The sequence below is a fragment of the Hemitrygon akajei genome, chromosome 8 (assembly GCF_048418815.1).
Source record: "Hemitrygon akajei chromosome 8, sHemAka1.3, whole genome shotgun sequence".
In the NCBI taxonomy this organism is placed as follows: Eukaryota; Metazoa; Chordata; class Chondrichthyes; order Myliobatiformes; family Dasyatidae; genus Hemitrygon; species Hemitrygon akajei.
This window is the reverse complement of record NC_133131.1, coordinates 21,286,158-21,302,968: the sequence shown is the minus strand read 5'-3', so window position 1 is coordinate 21,302,968 and position 16,811 is coordinate 21,286,158. Positions and strand designations below refer to the sequence as shown.

The 16,811-nt window shown below is 38.3% G+C and overlaps 1 protein-coding gene across 1 annotated transcript; it reads right to left on the bottom strand.

The window, feature by feature from the left end:
• Window positions 1-6,304: 6,304 nt before the first annotated feature.
• On the bottom strand, window positions 6,305-16,182 carry LOC140731714 (beta-crystallin B1-like). Its single transcript, XM_073053429.1, has 6 exons — window positions 16,085-16,182; window positions 15,900-15,976; window positions 13,115-13,233; window positions 11,602-11,734; window positions 8,548-8,690; window positions 6,305-6,984 (listed from the first exon to the last, which is right to left on the bottom strand). Exons 2-6 carry the CDS (start codon window positions 15,963-15,965, stop codon window positions 6,816-6,818), a joined length of 630 nt encoding a protein of 209 aa, XP_072909530.1. The 5' UTR covers window positions 15,966-15,976; window positions 16,085-16,182; the 3' UTR covers window positions 6,305-6,815.
• Window positions 16,183-16,811: the final 629 nt, after the last annotated feature.

Below are 16,811 nucleotides of genomic sequence, written 5' to 3'. Positions count from 1 at the left end.
CCACAAGACTGTGTGAGGTGCAGCGTCTTGAGATCCATGCAGTTGAGGACTGCAGAGCTGCTTTACACTGACCCAGGAGAGGATCTTCATTTCAATGCACTAATGATTAGTTCTCATATTTTGTACATCCCATACATGCTTCTATACACATGTATAGTTTGTGATCTGAGGATAAGAGCTTATCAAATGAGAGAATATAAAGCCATTAGCTGGACCTGGTACAAGCTGATTGCCGTTATTCAAGATTCAAGATTGTTTATTGTCACTCTTCAATACCTGAGTGTAAAGGAGAACAAAATGATTGCTACTGTGGATGCAGCATAAAAAACAATTAGCATAAAGAACACAATAATTAAAAACATAAAAAAACATATGAATATAAAAGCAACCCTATAAAAACTCAATGTACTGTTATATACATAGACTGATTGTAAATACTGTAAATAAAGTGACTCTTGGCGACGTGTATTAGTGGCGGTAGGGTGGGTTAGCGGGTGACAGCTTGGGAGAAGTAACTGCTTGTGAGTCTATTGGTCCTGGCATGGATGCTGCACGGCCTCCTCCCTAAAGGTAGTGGGACAGTCATTAAGCAGGGTGGGTGGGATCCTTCATGATATTGCTGGCCTTTTCCCAGCACCTTTTTATATCCAGTATATGTCCTTGATTGAAGGTAGACTGGTGCTGGTGATGTTTTGGGTAGTTTTAACTACCCATTGTAGATCTCTCCTGTCCGCCGCAGTTTCCGTACCACACACTGATGTAGCTTGTAATAAACCCATTCTGATTTTTCTTCTTGAGGCATTAACCTTGTCAATTAACACAAAGTGTCATTGTGTGCTGTGGACATTGCTTTGGATTCATTACAAGACTGAAGTCCTTAAAACTGGTGCCATCAGGCCCCATTTCTTGAGCATTATCTTTTGAAGAACTAAACATCTCCTGGGTATCTATGTGAGAAATGTTTACAAAGTTTCACAGTGTTCATTCAAGCACAAAATTAGTATGTTTTAAAATGTGTGAAACTCTTATCATTTTTAATTGATTTGTAAAACGCTTAATTAGTTTGAGTGAGTTTAAACTGCTGAACTATAAAGGGACATATCTCAATTGATGCCAAGAGTGCAGTAAAGTAGGTTAGCACAATCAGACGAGCAGCTAAGATATTATGGACGATTATACTGCTATAGGTTTGGGAGAGGAATAATAGCTTTAATTCATTCTCTTGAGTACTAGCAAGTGAATTTTGTCATAAATGTGAGCATATTAATAAAAATAACGTGTGGAATCAGACTTCCGCACATTACCTCTCACAGCTAAGTAGCTTGCTAGCAATCACTATTGACTGTGATGCATTAATAAAAATAATTTCAGGTAGATGCTAACATGTTCCCATTAACTGAGAAACTGTATACTGTACTCACAAAAGTTAAAGTCTTCATGAAAGGGGAGGATCCTTAGAATAGCCAAATAGAAAGAATCAGTCCTGATGATGAGTCTCTGCCCAAAACATTGACTCTTTCCAGAGATGCTGCCTGACATGCTGAGTTCCTCCAGCATTTTGTGCATGTTACTCCAGATTTCCAAAATCTGCACAATCTCTTGTGTCTACAAATAGGGTGAATCTGGACCAAATTGGACTCAAGATCAGAGATGTTTACTGCATAACTTCCGTCGCAAAAATTAGGTCACATACTTGCAGGGCAATGTAATGGGTGGAAACATGCTTAATTCACAACCACCAGCATTGAGCTGGGGTTCACTTTAAGAGAGTGGTCTGATGTGATGACGTAATAACATGTTTTTTTTATTGCACTTTTTGTTCAGAGTTTGGTTGACAATAAAGGAATTGTTATGGTTTTCCTTAAACATAAAATGCCTCTGCCATTTTATTTACAAAAACCTACACGCTAAAGGTGAAGATAGAGTAAGTGTAGAGAAATTATTGGATGTGCCCTAAGAATCTACTTTGAGGCTTCTTTTGTTCTCCTATGTGGAAGATTTGAATCTTGATTTTTCCAATCTATGGAGAATAGCAAGCAGAGAAGAAAATTATGGTAGCTATGAAATCATAGGCAGAAAATTATCAAAAATGCAAAAGGTATCATGGTTCATTTTGCAAGAACAAAAAAAATAATAGAAATCTGGATTTATATCTGACTCCTTATATGTACAAAGTATAACAAACATTTTTGGAAGACTTTGAATTTTTTATACCATTACTAAGCTTGATATTTAAGTGTTATGGGAACTTTGCATTAGAACTCGAAAATGTCAGTGTTGTCCTAATGATAGTTTAATCTAAGATTGTAGGTTCACATGTTACTTAACAACATGAAAATAAAATACAGGTTGATGATTCAGTATAGCACTGAGGGATGATTGAACATTCCATTACTTAGAATAAATGTTGAACTAAAGGTATATAAAGGTTCACTCCCCATAATTTATTGAAATCTATTTCAGTATTCTCCTGGTATCCCAACTAATACGTTCAGTAGCCACTTTATTAGGTACACCAATTGGTTAATGTAAATGCCTAATCAGCCAATCATGTGGCAGCAACTCAATGCATAAAAGCATGCAGACATGGTCAAGAGATTCTGTTGCTGTTCAGACCAAACATCAGAATGGTGAAGAAATATTATCAAAGTGACTTTGACCATGGAATGATTAGCGGTTTGAATATCTCTGAACTTCTGATCTCTTGGGATTTGCATGCACAACAGTCTCTGCTGTTTACAGAGAGTGCTGCAAAAAGCCAAAAACAGAGAATGGCCAGACTGGTTCAAGCTGACAGGAAGGTGACAGTAACTCAATTAACAATGCATTACAACAGTGGTGTGCAGAAGAGCATATCTGAACACATAACATGTTGAACCTTGAAGCAGATGGGCTATAACAGCAGAAGACCATGAACAAACACTCAGTGGCCACTTTATTAGGTACAGGAGATTTTTGTTTAGTACAAAATAGCTTTTGCAATCTCTGTATTGCAGGAGTGAAAGTACTTCTAAAGCAACTTACTGGCAGAAAAGTGTTGTGATGTAATGATATGTGAGTTTTCCAGTGGAAGCAAAAGTTGTTCCTGATGTAACTAGTAACTGATGTTACTAGTTGTTCCTGATGTAACTGATGTAACTAGTAGAGTGGATAGGCGAGAGCCAGTGGATGTGGTATATTTAGATTTTCAAAAGGCTTTTGACAAGGTGCCACACAGGAGATTAGTGTGCAAACTTAAAGCACATGGTATTGGGGGTATGGTATTGATGTGGATAGAGAATTGGTTGGCAGACAGAAAGCAAAGAGTGGGAGTAAACGGGACCTTTTCAGAATGGCAGGCAGTGACTAGTGGGGTACCGCAAGGCTCAGTGCTGGGACCCCAGTTGTTCACAATATATATTAATGATTTAGATGAGGAATTAAATGCAGCATCTCCAAGTTTGCGGATGACACGAAGCTGGGCGGCAGTGTTAGCTGTGAGGAGGATGCTAAGAGGATGCAGGGTGACTTGGATAGGTTAGGTGAGTGGGCAAATTCATGGCAGATGCAATTTAATGTGGATAAATGTGAGGTTATCCACTTTGGTTGCAAGAACAGGAAAACAGATTATTATCTGAACGGTGGCCGATTAGGAAAAGGGGAGATGCAACGAGACCTCGGTGTCATTGTACACCAGTCATTGAAGGTGGGCATGCAGGTACAGCAGGCGGTGAAAAAGGCAAATGGTATGTTGGCATTCATAGCAAAAGGATTTGAGTACAGGAGCAGGGAGGTTCTACTGCAGTTGTACAAGGCCTTGGTGAGACCACACCTAGAATATTGTGTGCAGTTTTGGTCCCCTAATCTGAGGAAAAACATTCTTGCCATAGAGGGAGTACAGAGAAGGTTCACCAGATTGATTCCTGGGATGGCAGGACTTTCATATGAAGAAAGACTGGATCAACTAGGCTTATATTCACTGGAATTTAGAAGATTGAGGGGGGATCTTATTGAAATGTATAAAATTCTAAAGGGATTGGACAGGCTAGATGCAGGAAGATTGTTTCCGATGTTGGGGAAGTCCAGAACGAGGGGTCACAGTTTAAGGATAAAGGGGAAGCCTTTTAGGACCGAGATGAGGAAAAACTTCTTCACACAGAGAGTGGTGAATCTGTGGAATTCTCTGCCACAGGAAACAGTTGAGGCCGGTTCATTGGCTATATTTAAGAGGAAGTTAGATATGGCCATTGTGGCTAAAGGGATCGGGGGTATGGAGAGAAAGCAGGTACAGGGTTCTGAGTTGGATGATCACCCATGATCACACTGAATGGCGGTGCAGGCTCGAAGGGCCAAATGGCCTACTCCTGCACCTATTTTCTATGTTTCTATGTTTCCTTTCTTTATTGAGATGTAAAGTACCACATTCATTCAAGGCTACACCTGGAGGTGGGAACCTTTAACCTCTGTAACTGGACCAGCCTTCCTTATGTTTGAAATATGTTTGATAGAATATAATTTAGGTGTATACAATTAAAGTGATTTCTGTCTAATTTATTACATCAATATTTTCCAATGAATTCTCACTAAAACTATCATGCAGAAAAGTAATTTAGTAGTATCAAACAATCACATCTCTTTATAATAGAGTCATAGAGTACTACAGCACAGAAACAGGCCTTTTGGCCCATCTGGTCAATGCTGAACTTATCTTCTGCCTTGTCCTGTTTACCTGCACCCAGACCATATACCCCTCCAAACCCCTGCCATCCATGTATCTATCCAAACTTTTCTTATAGAAGGAAAGAAACTTACCTTTGGTCTGGGGCAGGAAACAGATCAGTCACTGCTTGCACACACTTCCTGCACATTCAATTCCACTGAAATCATTGGAAGTGAATTAGCAGCAGTAACACAACAAGTAACTGACGCATCTGAGCAAATGTACATTTTCTCTTCATGTCTTAAAGATTTTTACAGCAAAGTTGGTTATGAGGGAGTTCTTTTGTGCCCCTGGGCATAAAATCAAGGATTTAATTTCACAATTCACATCTTAGTTCATATTTGCGCACACAAGCCAATTGCACTGGAAATCTTGTGTTTTTAAAAGCTTCATTTCATAAAGATTGTGAATTTTCACCATTTCAGAGGTTAGTCATAGAGTCGGGCTGCTAATTAGAGGATATGTTGTTTCATATGTATATCAGGTGTAAGGGACACCTGAACCCACTGATTGAACAGATGCAGTGCATATTAATGGTATTAATATAGGGAAAGAAGATTTCTGATTTGTTACATCAATATGTGGAGTTGTGAATTTATATGTTCCTAATGTAGGAATGAATGGCAGCAGTTAATGCTATTACAGTGCCAGCAACCCCAGTTCATTTTCCACTGCCATCTGTAAGGAGTTTGTACATTCTTCCCGTGACCGTGTGGGTTTCCACCCAGTTTCCTCCCACATTCCAAAAAGACGTACAGGGCAGTAGGTTAATTGGTCACACAGGTGTAACTGTGTGTTATGGGCTCATTGGGTCCGAGGAGCCTGTTACCAGGTTGTATCTCTAAATATGTTTTCCATAAAATCCTAATTTTCATATTCTTACTTTTTTCCAATCAACTGTAGAAGACCATAAGACATAGGAGCAGAATTGGGCCATTCCATCATGGCTAATTTAACAATGCTCCCAACCCCATTCTCCTGCCTCTACCCGTAACCTTTGATGCCTTTAATATTCAAGAACCTATAGATCTCGGCTTTAAATATATCCTTCCTCAGCAGCCTGTGGCAATGAATTCCGCATGTTCGCCACCCTCTGCCTAAAGAAATTCCACCCCATCTCTGTTTTAAAGGAACATCGTTGTATTCTGAAGCTGTGCTCTCTGACCCCAGACTCGGGGAAAGTGTCAGCAGAATTGAGACTGCACATTACGTTCAATCGGGGACCAATTAAAAGGCCTGTTTAAACTGGAATAAACTTCAGACATCAAAAGAGAACTGGTGAGTTCAATTTCATACAAGTAATAGAAATGTCTTGACTTGACTTCCATTGGAAATAAATGGAACGAAGATGAATCATTATAATGTCAGCATATGTCTGAAGACATCAAACCCAAGTACTAGCTCCTCTTTTTTTTAAATTCCTCATATCGGTAATACTGTCATTACTCACAGAATATAAAGTCAATACATTAAAGTTTTTTTAATTGGTTGACGTGTAGGTTCCTGTGACGCGATGACTCATAGAAAAGTGTTATTAAATGTTGGTGTTACAGAGGCTTCTGAATTGCAAGCATGTTGTGCAATAAAAATAGCAAACTGTGTCCAGATGGTTGAAGGTACAGTTTTATTTTCACTGTAATGTACCAGAGCTTACTTTTATTGGTAAAATTGATGACATGGTTACAAATATTGAAAATACTGGAAATCAAAATGAGACAAAAAATTGAATGTTGTAGTACGAATGTGCAGTTTACTAAAGATGTCTGCATTCCTGAGTAAGACACAGTGAAGAGTCATCCACACCAGGTCCATTTTCCCAAAATCATATTTATGGCCTCAGAAACAATTTGATTGATCGTGCTCTCAGAGGACAGAGAGCTAAAAAGTGTAAACTGGATTAAAACTGGAAGTCATTTTTTAATACTTCCAGAATAACTAAGATTGCTGTCAGCAAAAGGAAGTTATGTCAAAGATATTAAAATTATCAACTTAAAATGGGAAATGATGGACTATAACAGTACCTGTGATAGATAAATTTTGGCTCAATATTGATTTTTAACTTCTGTTATGAAAACAGTAAAATCAATCCCATGGCTGTTGAGAAGCATGTTTCATTTTAATGAACAAACTCAAAGCAGCCCCTTTTGTACCATTGCTGATCCTTCACACGGCGCATGGACTGAATCAAGGGCTGTTTGGCACCCCATTCGTTCCAATGCTTGTAAGATCCACATTCAAGCACATACTGGTAACCCCTGTAGCCTGGATACTCATAGCCAACCCACCTATAAAATACATAAATAGAAAAAAAATTGATTAAAAATAATGGCTTCAAATCAAATTACTGTACTGTGCAAATAAAGTGAATACTGTCACTTCTTATACACATAAATTAATCCCAGAGGTGAGGGATTTTCACTTCAAGTTTAAGTTGGAGAAGCTGGAGTTTATGTTCTTATTTATTTTGAGACACAGTACAGAGTAGGCCCTTCCAGCCCTTCGAGCTGGGCCACCCCAATTCAGCCGCAGTCTCAGGACAATTTTTCAATGACCAGATAAACTACCTGGTACAGCTTTGGACACTGTGGGAAGAAAATGAAGTATCCAGGGAAAACCCACACGTCCCACGGGGAGGACATGCAGAGACTCCTTACAGATAGTGCCAGAACTGAACTCTGAACTCTGTGTTGTAATAGCATCATGCTAACCGCTTCGTTAACATGGCACCCAAGATCGTGGCAGATCCATCACCTTGGTCATTCTTCTGCACTATCCCCCACCTTTTTCCAGATTCTTTGAACATTTAAATGTCAAAAAATACAAATCCAAGAAGGATTTCTTTAAACAGTAAACTGTAATGAGCTGGAGCTCTGTAGACAAGGATAAGATGAAAACTGAAAACTTGAGAGCAGCAGCTTGAGAGATATAAACTTGCAAGGTTGCAGGGAGGGTACGTGGTAATGGACTTATTGAGTTTAACGGTCTCCTGTGCCTTTACACTGCTTAAATTTGCTGCTAGATAATTGCGTATGTGTCATCTGTAACAATGCTAAGAATCAAAAAGGAACTGATTTTTCCATCAGGAGGAATCAGTAGGGGAAGACATCTGCTTTCATGAGGACTACTCTCAAATCGGTACAACTTATAACCTGCATCTTCCATAAAGATGTTATACATTCTCTGTACAAAATAGCCTCCACATAATATACAAATAATAATGCAAAATACACCCAGACTTTAAAATGAATGTGCAATTTATTGATGTAGAATTGTCATTGCTGGGTAAAGAGAGGTACGGATTGTGGCATTGGAATAGACCAGGGCTTATACCAACTAAAAGCTGACCACAGGAATATTCCTTAAAAGTGCTTATTCAAATGAAAAAAGTGTAAAGCTTTGTAGAAAGTTACTTTTTTAAAAATCTAAATAGATCAACTTAAGAAGAAAAAGATCTCCCTAATATTATAAATTTGCATTTCTAACCTTTTTACATAAAGCATTCAAGCCAATATTCAAGCCATAATATGTTTTCTTATTAGATATTATAGTTTTCCTTCAGGCTTTGAAGTCAAAGTACAGTACATCATTGTATTCATCCTGTACCTCATTGAGTTTATTTCTTCAAAAACAATGTGCCATGATTCCTTTCTCACATATTCCTGCAGTCAACCATTTTCTTGTTCTGAGCTGCACTTGTCTAACAGATTGCCACATGATTCAAGTTGTTAAGGGATAAAAATAAATCCAATATTTCTGTGGGATTCCAAATCTGCCATTCATTCAAATTTGGGAAACAGAAGGTCCAATTACAAAAAAAAAATGTCTTTGAGGAAAAGGCTATTACTCACGTTCCACCAGTGACTTTAATGCTGGCAACTCTGTCTTGGAAACCATAGGCCCATAAACTGGGAATATCCTCATCACAGATCTCCATTTTCCTTCCGTCAAAGTTGGCACATTCATGGAGACAAATTTTATGATCTTGGCCATCCTAATATGAAAGTTTTAAGTATGGTAAGTAGTTTCATTGTGTTATTAAAAAGGTATTATTATTACAGACTTAATTGAAAACACAACTTAAATTTGCATAAACTGGTACCTGCATGCTTTTCCATGTGGATGTTATGCTTTTGGGTTAATTACCTTTATATAATTTTAAATACTCTAGGTCAAAAAGGAAGCATGTGTCCCCTATAAATATCTGCTTGTCTCACCTTTCACTTCTTTTTTTTCCAGTTTATTTGGTGGTAGTTCAATCCTGCATGACTATGATCCTGCATAATTAATTTCAGGTATTTCCCTACCTACTTTTTACTTTCATTTCTATTCCACCATCTGGAAAAGTCCAGTGCACTTCTAATAATGATCCCCTCTTTTGCTTCATCTCCATCTATTTGGACTTTCTTCTTTCCTTTTGTTATTTTTGTTCTTTTGTGCTAAATTATTTACCATTAGCTCAACTCTCATTCCTTCTTCTTTTCCTACCACAACTAAACACTTCATAACCTGCAACATTAGGGTGCCAATTTTATCTTACCTGCTTTCTTTTATTCCTCCTACACAAGCCATTTAATATTCCTCGATTTCTGCTGGGTATTTTTTAGTTAATCCTTTTCTATTGATCTTGCGGAATTATGTTACTGTTACTCGTAGTGTCATAGTGCAGAGTCAGGCCCTTCAGTCTCCTTGACCATGATGACCCTTTTTTTACCCATCTACACTAACACCATTTGCCCACACTAGTTCCATATCCATCTATGCCTTGCCTATCTAAATGCTTCTTAAATGAAGTGATTGTATCTGACTCCAGCACATCCTCTAGCAGCAAGTTCCAGATAACAACCAATCTCCATGTAAAGAAATTGTCCCTCAAAACACCCTATTAAAACACCTTCTTCTCATCTCAATCCTATACCCTCTTGTTCTTGACACCCCAGCCACGGGAAAACGACTCTCATATTCTAATCTACCTGTACCACCATGTAGCAGAAGACCATAAGACCATAAGACAAAGGAGCAGAAGTCGGCCATTCGGCCCATCGAGTCTGCTCCACCATTTTATCATGAGCCGCTCCATTCTCCCATTTAGTCCCACTCTCCCACCTTCTCACCATAACTTTTGATGCCCTGGCTACTCAGATAACTATCAATCTATGCCTTAAATACACCCAATGACTTGACCTCCACTGCCGCTTGTGGCAACAAATTCCGCAGATTTACCACCCTCTGACTAAAAAGATGTCTTCGCATCTCTGTTCTGAATGTGCACCCTTCAATCCTTAAGTCATGCCCAGTACACTTACAATTATAAATAGGCTGAAACCCTCTAGTCCAGAATTCTTTGTCCAGCGTGTTTTGAATCTATTGTACAAATCGATACTAATTAACCAATTCTAAGTTCTAAAATTAACTGAGATCTATATTAAACCATGGCTAATTAACCTACCAGTGCAACAATTGCAGTCGCAGATGACAGTATTTCCAACTTACAGAGTTGTTGGGTTAAATGCTGGCATTATAGGGGTCCTGAATTATAAGCATATTGTGCAATAAAATTAGCTAACAGTGGTCAGGTAGTTGAAGCTACAATTTGATTACCTCTGGCCTTGGAACCTTCACTTGACCCAGTGAGTGTCTATACTTAAGAAAGAACAGTTCTCCTGCTCAGAGGAAGGTGATTGGAACCTGTTTCTCTAGTCCAAATTTTCTGTGGGCTGGCACAAATCAGGCCCTAAGGACAGCAAACTAAAAGGTTTTAAACTGTATATCTTTATCAGTTCACCCCTCACCCTCCTTCACTCCCAGAAAAGCAAATCCAGCAATCCAATCTCTCCCCAAAACTAAAGTCTTCCATTCCAGCAATATCCAAGTGAATCTCCTCTGCACTCTCTCCAGTGCAATCACACCCTTCCTCCAGTGTGGTGACAAGAACTCTAAATGCAGTCTGACTAGTGTTGACTAAAGTTCAACATAATGTGTCAATGATGTCCTGAACTAATGACCTCCTTTTATTAGTTCATAATATTTTGTTGTGTTTTTCTACCAGGGCCTTTGACTCAGGCTTGCTCAGATACCACAGTGCACTTCTTCATGGCTCATTACTGTTATTAATGTACTTGGAATGAAATTGGAATCTCTCAGCCTCACACGTTCATTTTAGCATCTATTCATGTTCCTGATCATTTTATCCATTTGTTTCTGTCCTCATACTGGAGATTATCAGTATGAGGACATTATCACAATTATCATAATTATCAGTAATTATCACAATAATCATAATTATCACAATAATCATAATTATCAGTAATTATCACAAAATCCATCTTCTTTGAATCTATAGAACACTTTGTATTTGTATATTTTGCAAGGTTGTATTTTACTGATATTCTATATGTGCTTGCTATCTTGTATGGGCATGGATTAGGCCACCAGCCAAGTGCGAGGCATCGGAGCTGGTGCACCCCACCCGGGGTGTTGTGGTGTGGTGCAACACCCAGGTTGAAGTTGTTGCTGCCACCCTCCCCCAGTGTTCATTCAGCAGAAGACAAAGCTCTATTGTGGTTGATTGCCGATTTCTGCAGCACTGATGGACTTTTTATTGCATGGCTGTATCTTTCTGATACCTTTATGTGTTTGCTATTTTGTACGTGCTATGTGTGCTTTGTGCTGTGTTTGACTGTTGGTACTGTGTTTTGCATCTTGACCCTGGAGTAATGCTGTCGCATTGACAGTATTCATGTATGGTTGAATGACAATTAAACTTGAATTGAATGAAACAGAATCTATATTATTGCTTTCAAATAAAAAAAAATTATGTATTAAGTAAACACTTTTAGCTTAATTTATATCTCATGTTCTAATATTCATATGAGATACACAGAACTATACAGAAATCCTCCTACCATTCTAACCGGTCTGAAAGACATCATGCAGTCAGTGCGATAGCTATTGGACCAGGAGTCCCAACGAGGATACTCTCCTTTCTCCAACATGAACATCTCGCCACAGAAATTTTGTTGTTCGTAACCCACCCATCTGAAAGCAAGCAAATGCAAGAGGTGTCAGAATTTCCTCTTGCAATTAATAATATGAACCTTATATCATGTATCTGAAGGATACTGATCAGTAATAAGTTTTAGCATCACAGGTTCATTCCAACTTGGTCTACTGGGACACAGATATCAGAATATTTACATTTTCAATGTGCAAAGATAACAGAATATGGAAAACTGTAGTATCAGATGTATTCTTCTGAAGTGACACATTTGTGAAAAGGAAGCGAAATAAATATTTAATGACATAATTGACAATAAGATGGTAAAATAAGAAAATGTTGCATCCAGATGTCTAGTCCCTGAAAAGAAGGATGCATGTGGTAAAGGGATTAAGTAGAAGGAAGTGATAATCAGTTGATAATATTGGATAGGCCACAGTACTTCAGCACTCTAGGATGCAATGAGTATGTATGAAAAAGCATTTAGTATACATTTGCTGTAGAAATCATTATTAAGATACATAGATACAAGGAAACAACAAGCAAAATGGTATGTAAGGACCTCTATTTATATTGTAAATAACATTCCATTATGGGATTGTTTTGTTTTGATTTACAAACAGCATGTTATGCCATCAATAATAATTTGGATTTATAAAATGCCTTTATGATAAAACACTGCCAATAGTTTTTAATATCAGATAAGGATATATTAGGACAGGTTAATATAAATCTATCAAATATATCAAGTATCAAATATATCAAGTGTTTTATTGTCCATGGGTCTGAATTCTTAAACTCCCCCCTCCAAAAGTACTGTACTTAGAATCTTGATCTGAAGGACTGCCGTGTTTCAAAAGGTAATATATACTGTAAAAATAACTAAGAAGTATTTTCGAATAATTAGATAAAGAAAAATAAAGAGAGCAATATCATTTTTAAGTATCTTGGATGGTAAGGCAGGGTACTGTTTTTGGACACTTTTAAAAATAAATTTATTGAGATACAGCACGGAATAGGCCCCACGAACCACACTGCTCAGCAATCCCCCGATTTAATCCCAGGACAATTTACAATGATCAATTAACCTACCAACTGGTACATCTTTGGACTGTGGGAGGAAACTGGAACACACAGAGGAAACACGCACAGTCACAGGGAGAACGTACAAACTCCACACAGGCAGTGGCAGGAACTGATCCTGCTTACAGCTTCTTCACTGACAAACATAATGATGAAAGTAAGTCTGAGAATTGCACTTCATCTTGATGAAGTAGTGACTGCCTGTGGCTCTGTCACTACTCGGGAATACTTTTCTGGCAATCTTTAAAAGTTGGAGGAAACTCAAACAACGGAAAAGTTAACATACAGTGTAGTTGCTCTGCACTGCGATTGGTTAAGTAAATATAGGAAAAACTCACGGTCCACATTCAACACGAAAGGATCCCACTCTACCAAATCCTCGATCGCAGATGTTTCGGCACTCTGCGTTAATGTCCACCCAACGTCCTTGGAAGTTTTCATGCTCGTATATGATAATCTAAGAATTAAAGAGAGGCAAATGAGTGTCCATCACCACTCTCATAATTGAAAAATTACAACTTTAGTTCAAACTTCAACCAAACTAAGTAACTTAAGTTTCAAAAGCCATACCAGCTACAGCTGCCTTAAGTGGTGACTGCTGATTCAGACAGAGAACATACACATGAGTGTGCACTGAGTAAGATGGTGCAAAAGGAGGAATGTGAAAAAAAAGATTAACTGAAATGCTCACACCTAGTTGTTATCCATTGATGGCTGCTGGAAAGTGTTCAGGAGAAAAAAGATCAAGATTGGTCTTGCCTGCAAAGGACTTCATGGTGAAATAACTTTATGATTCTTGCTGGTTCAGTTCACCAGTCGAGTAAGAATGTTTGAACAATATGCTAGACTCGTTTTCCATTTCAGTTGTGCCCTTTTCAAACTGGAATTGGAATTGGATTTGATTTATTATTGTTACATGTACTGAGGAGTGACAGTGAAAAGCTTGTCTTTGAGACTGTTCACACAGATTAAATCATTATATAGCACATTGGGGTAGTTCAAGGTAAAACAATAACAGAATGCAAAATAAAGTGCACTAGACACAGTACAGTGCAAGTAGACAAAACGGTGCGCGATCATAATGAGGTAGACTCTGAGGTCAAGAGTTGATTTATCGTACTAGGGATCCATTGGATTCAATACTTTTATAACAAACTAATAGCATTAGTTGCAGTAAGATGTAACTGGTAACATTATCTTAGACAAATTAATACTAGAAGAGTGAAATAGTAGAATCATGGAGCCTTAGGGAAGTACAGCACTGAAACAGGCCCTTTGACCCAACTAGTGCATGTCAAGACAATTAAACTGTCCACTCCCATCAATCTGCACCAATACTCTAGATGGCCATACCCCTACTATCTATATACCAATCCAAACTTCTCTTAAACGTTGAAACGGAGATTGCATGCACCACTTGGCCTGGCAGCTCATTCCATACTCTCACAAACCTCTGAGAGAAGAAGTTCCCCTTAAACTTTTCACCTTTCACCCTTAACCCATGACTTCTAGATGTAGTCCCACTTAACGTCAGTGGAAAAAGCCTGCTTACATTTACCCTATCTATACCCATCATAATTTCAAATCTCCCCTCAGTCTTCTATGTCCCAAGGGATGAAGTCCTAACCTATTCAATATTTCCTTATAACTCAGGTCCTCCAGACCCAGCAACATCCTTGTAAATTTCCTCTGTATTCTTTCAACCTTATTTACATCTTTCCTGTAGAAGGCTCACCAAAACTGCGCACAATACTCCAAATTAGGCATCACCAATGTTTTATACAAGTTCAACATAACACCTCCTGTACTCAGTACTTTGATTTATGAAGGCCAATGTGCCAAAAGCTTTCTTTACAACCCACTGTAATTCTTACAAGAAACTCTATAAGATTGGTTAGACACGCCCTACCATGCACAAAGCCATGCTGACCATCCCTGATCAGTCTATGTCTATCCAATTACTCATGCATCCGGTCCCTTAGAATAACTTTCCTACTACTGATGTCAGGCTCATTGGCCCATAATTTCCTGCTTTATTTTTAGAGCCTTTCTTGAACAGCAAAACAACATTGACTCTCCTCCAAACCTCTGGTACCTCATCTGTTGCTAAGGATGATTTAAATATCTCTGCTAGGGCCCTGGCTATTTCACCATTTGCCTCCTACAGGGTTCGAGGGAACAGCTTCTCAGGCCCTTGGGACTTAACCACCCTACTTTGCTGCAAGATAGCAAACTTCTCCTCCTCTGTAATCGATATAGGGTCCATGAAGTTGATACCACTTTGCCTTAATTCTATAGACTCTGCATCTGTCTCCTGAGTAAATATAGATGCAAAAAATTTATTTAAGATCTCCCCCATCTTTTTTGGCTACATGCATTAATTACCATTCTGATTTTTCAGAGGACCAGTATTGTTTCTTGCAATCCTTTTGCTCTTAACATATCTATAAATAACCTTAAGATTCTCCTTCACCTTGTCTGCTAAAGCAACCTCGTGCCATCTTTTAGTCTTCCTGATTTCTTTCTTAAGTGTTCTGTATTTCTTAAATTCCATAAGCAACTCATTTGTTCCTGCCTGCCTAATATCTCTTGAAAACCACATTCCTTATATCTGTTATCTTTACCTTTTATTCTGACAGGTACATACAAGCCCTGTACTCTCCAATTTTTGTTTTTGAAGGCCTCCCACTTACCAAGTACACCTATTCCAGAGACTGGCCTGTCCCAGTACACACTTGGCAGGTCTTTTCTGACATCATCAAAATTGGTCTTCCTCCAATTTAGAATCTCAACCTGCGGACCAGACCTATCTTTTTGCATATTTTTTTGAAACTAATAGAGTTATGATCACTATAAGTACAATATAATATACTACACTATAATAATGTCAAGTACCTTTTTACATGCCATAAAAACTCATTCTATAAGTGGACTGACACTAGTCATACCAGTAGCCAACATTTTGTACATGGCCCACAAGTTACCTCACAGTAAACTTGAAATCAAATTTGAGGGCTATTACATAATAGTAAATTCTCAGTTTCATTATTGCAAACCGCACATTTATGTCAATAAAGACAGATTATTGATAATATTTAAATGTAAATACAACAATGCACCTACCCTGTTACTACGAAGACCAGATGCAGAATGGCTTCCAACGCTACCTTGAGTTCCACTATGAGACATTGTGGTGATAGCTAAAATAATAATCAAAATAAAGCACTTGTAATTAGTTTGGATGTCAAATATATTTAATGTCTAAGTATAAAGTTTTCACCCCCTTTGAAAATATTCCAATAGCTCACCGAACTACGGCTCAAGCTTTTGCCAGACAAGAGAAAATATGGGAAGTGTTGTATAAACCTCAGCTCGTCCTTTTTATATTGGCAGTGGATTTGCTTCTTGTTTTTTTCTCCCCCTTTTGAATCAGGTTAGGTCACAAAGAGATCAACAAAGCAAACTGCATCGCACAGAGGTAGCAGAGGCTGACACCAGCCCTTTGCTTTGTTTCTCACAGCGACGCCGCACAGATCAGCAAAAGCCGCTGTGGTACTGTAGACAGAAGTGCAGCCGAGAACAAAGAGCTGACTTGGTAGACAGCTTTGTGTAGATTTGTTTGGTTTATGCTGCAAGTATCATAGAAACTTTTCCGTTTGGCAGGAGCACATAGATAGCTTGGAGAGGATGTGTTGATCTAACCAACAAATTTCACCTTATAGGCTTCAGCTCCTTTCTTCCAATTTGCACTTATATTTACAATTCATAGTACCATCAATAATAATATATATATATATTCATAGTAATATCAACCATGCACAGCTAATCAGAACTGGATTAAGCATTCCTAGGTGTCGGGTTAGGCATTAATTTGAGACCCCTTACTATCTTCAGCCATTTTAATTGTCTTCAATCCACTAAAGTAGAAAAACAAACAGATTAAATATCATTAACAGTAATACTACAACATTAGACATTGCCGCTACCCCTCCACACTCCCTCTCCACCCACCATTTTGATGCAATGATTGTGTGT

Excerpts from the sequence above, each read along its gene's own strand:
- LOC140731714 (XM_073053429.1), bottom strand. The coding sequence starts at position 15,965 with ATGTCTCATAGTGGAACTCAAGGTAGCGTTGGAAGCCATTCTGCATCT. Across the intron at positions 11,735-13,114 it reads TTTCGTGTTGAATGTGGACC|ATGGGTGGGTTACGAACAAC; the intron begins GTGAGTTTTTCC and ends GCTTGCTTTCAG. Across the intron at positions 8,691-11,601 it reads CTTTCAGACCGGTTAGAATG|GATGGCCAAGATCATAAAAT; the intron begins GTAGGAGGATTT and ends CTTTCATATTAG.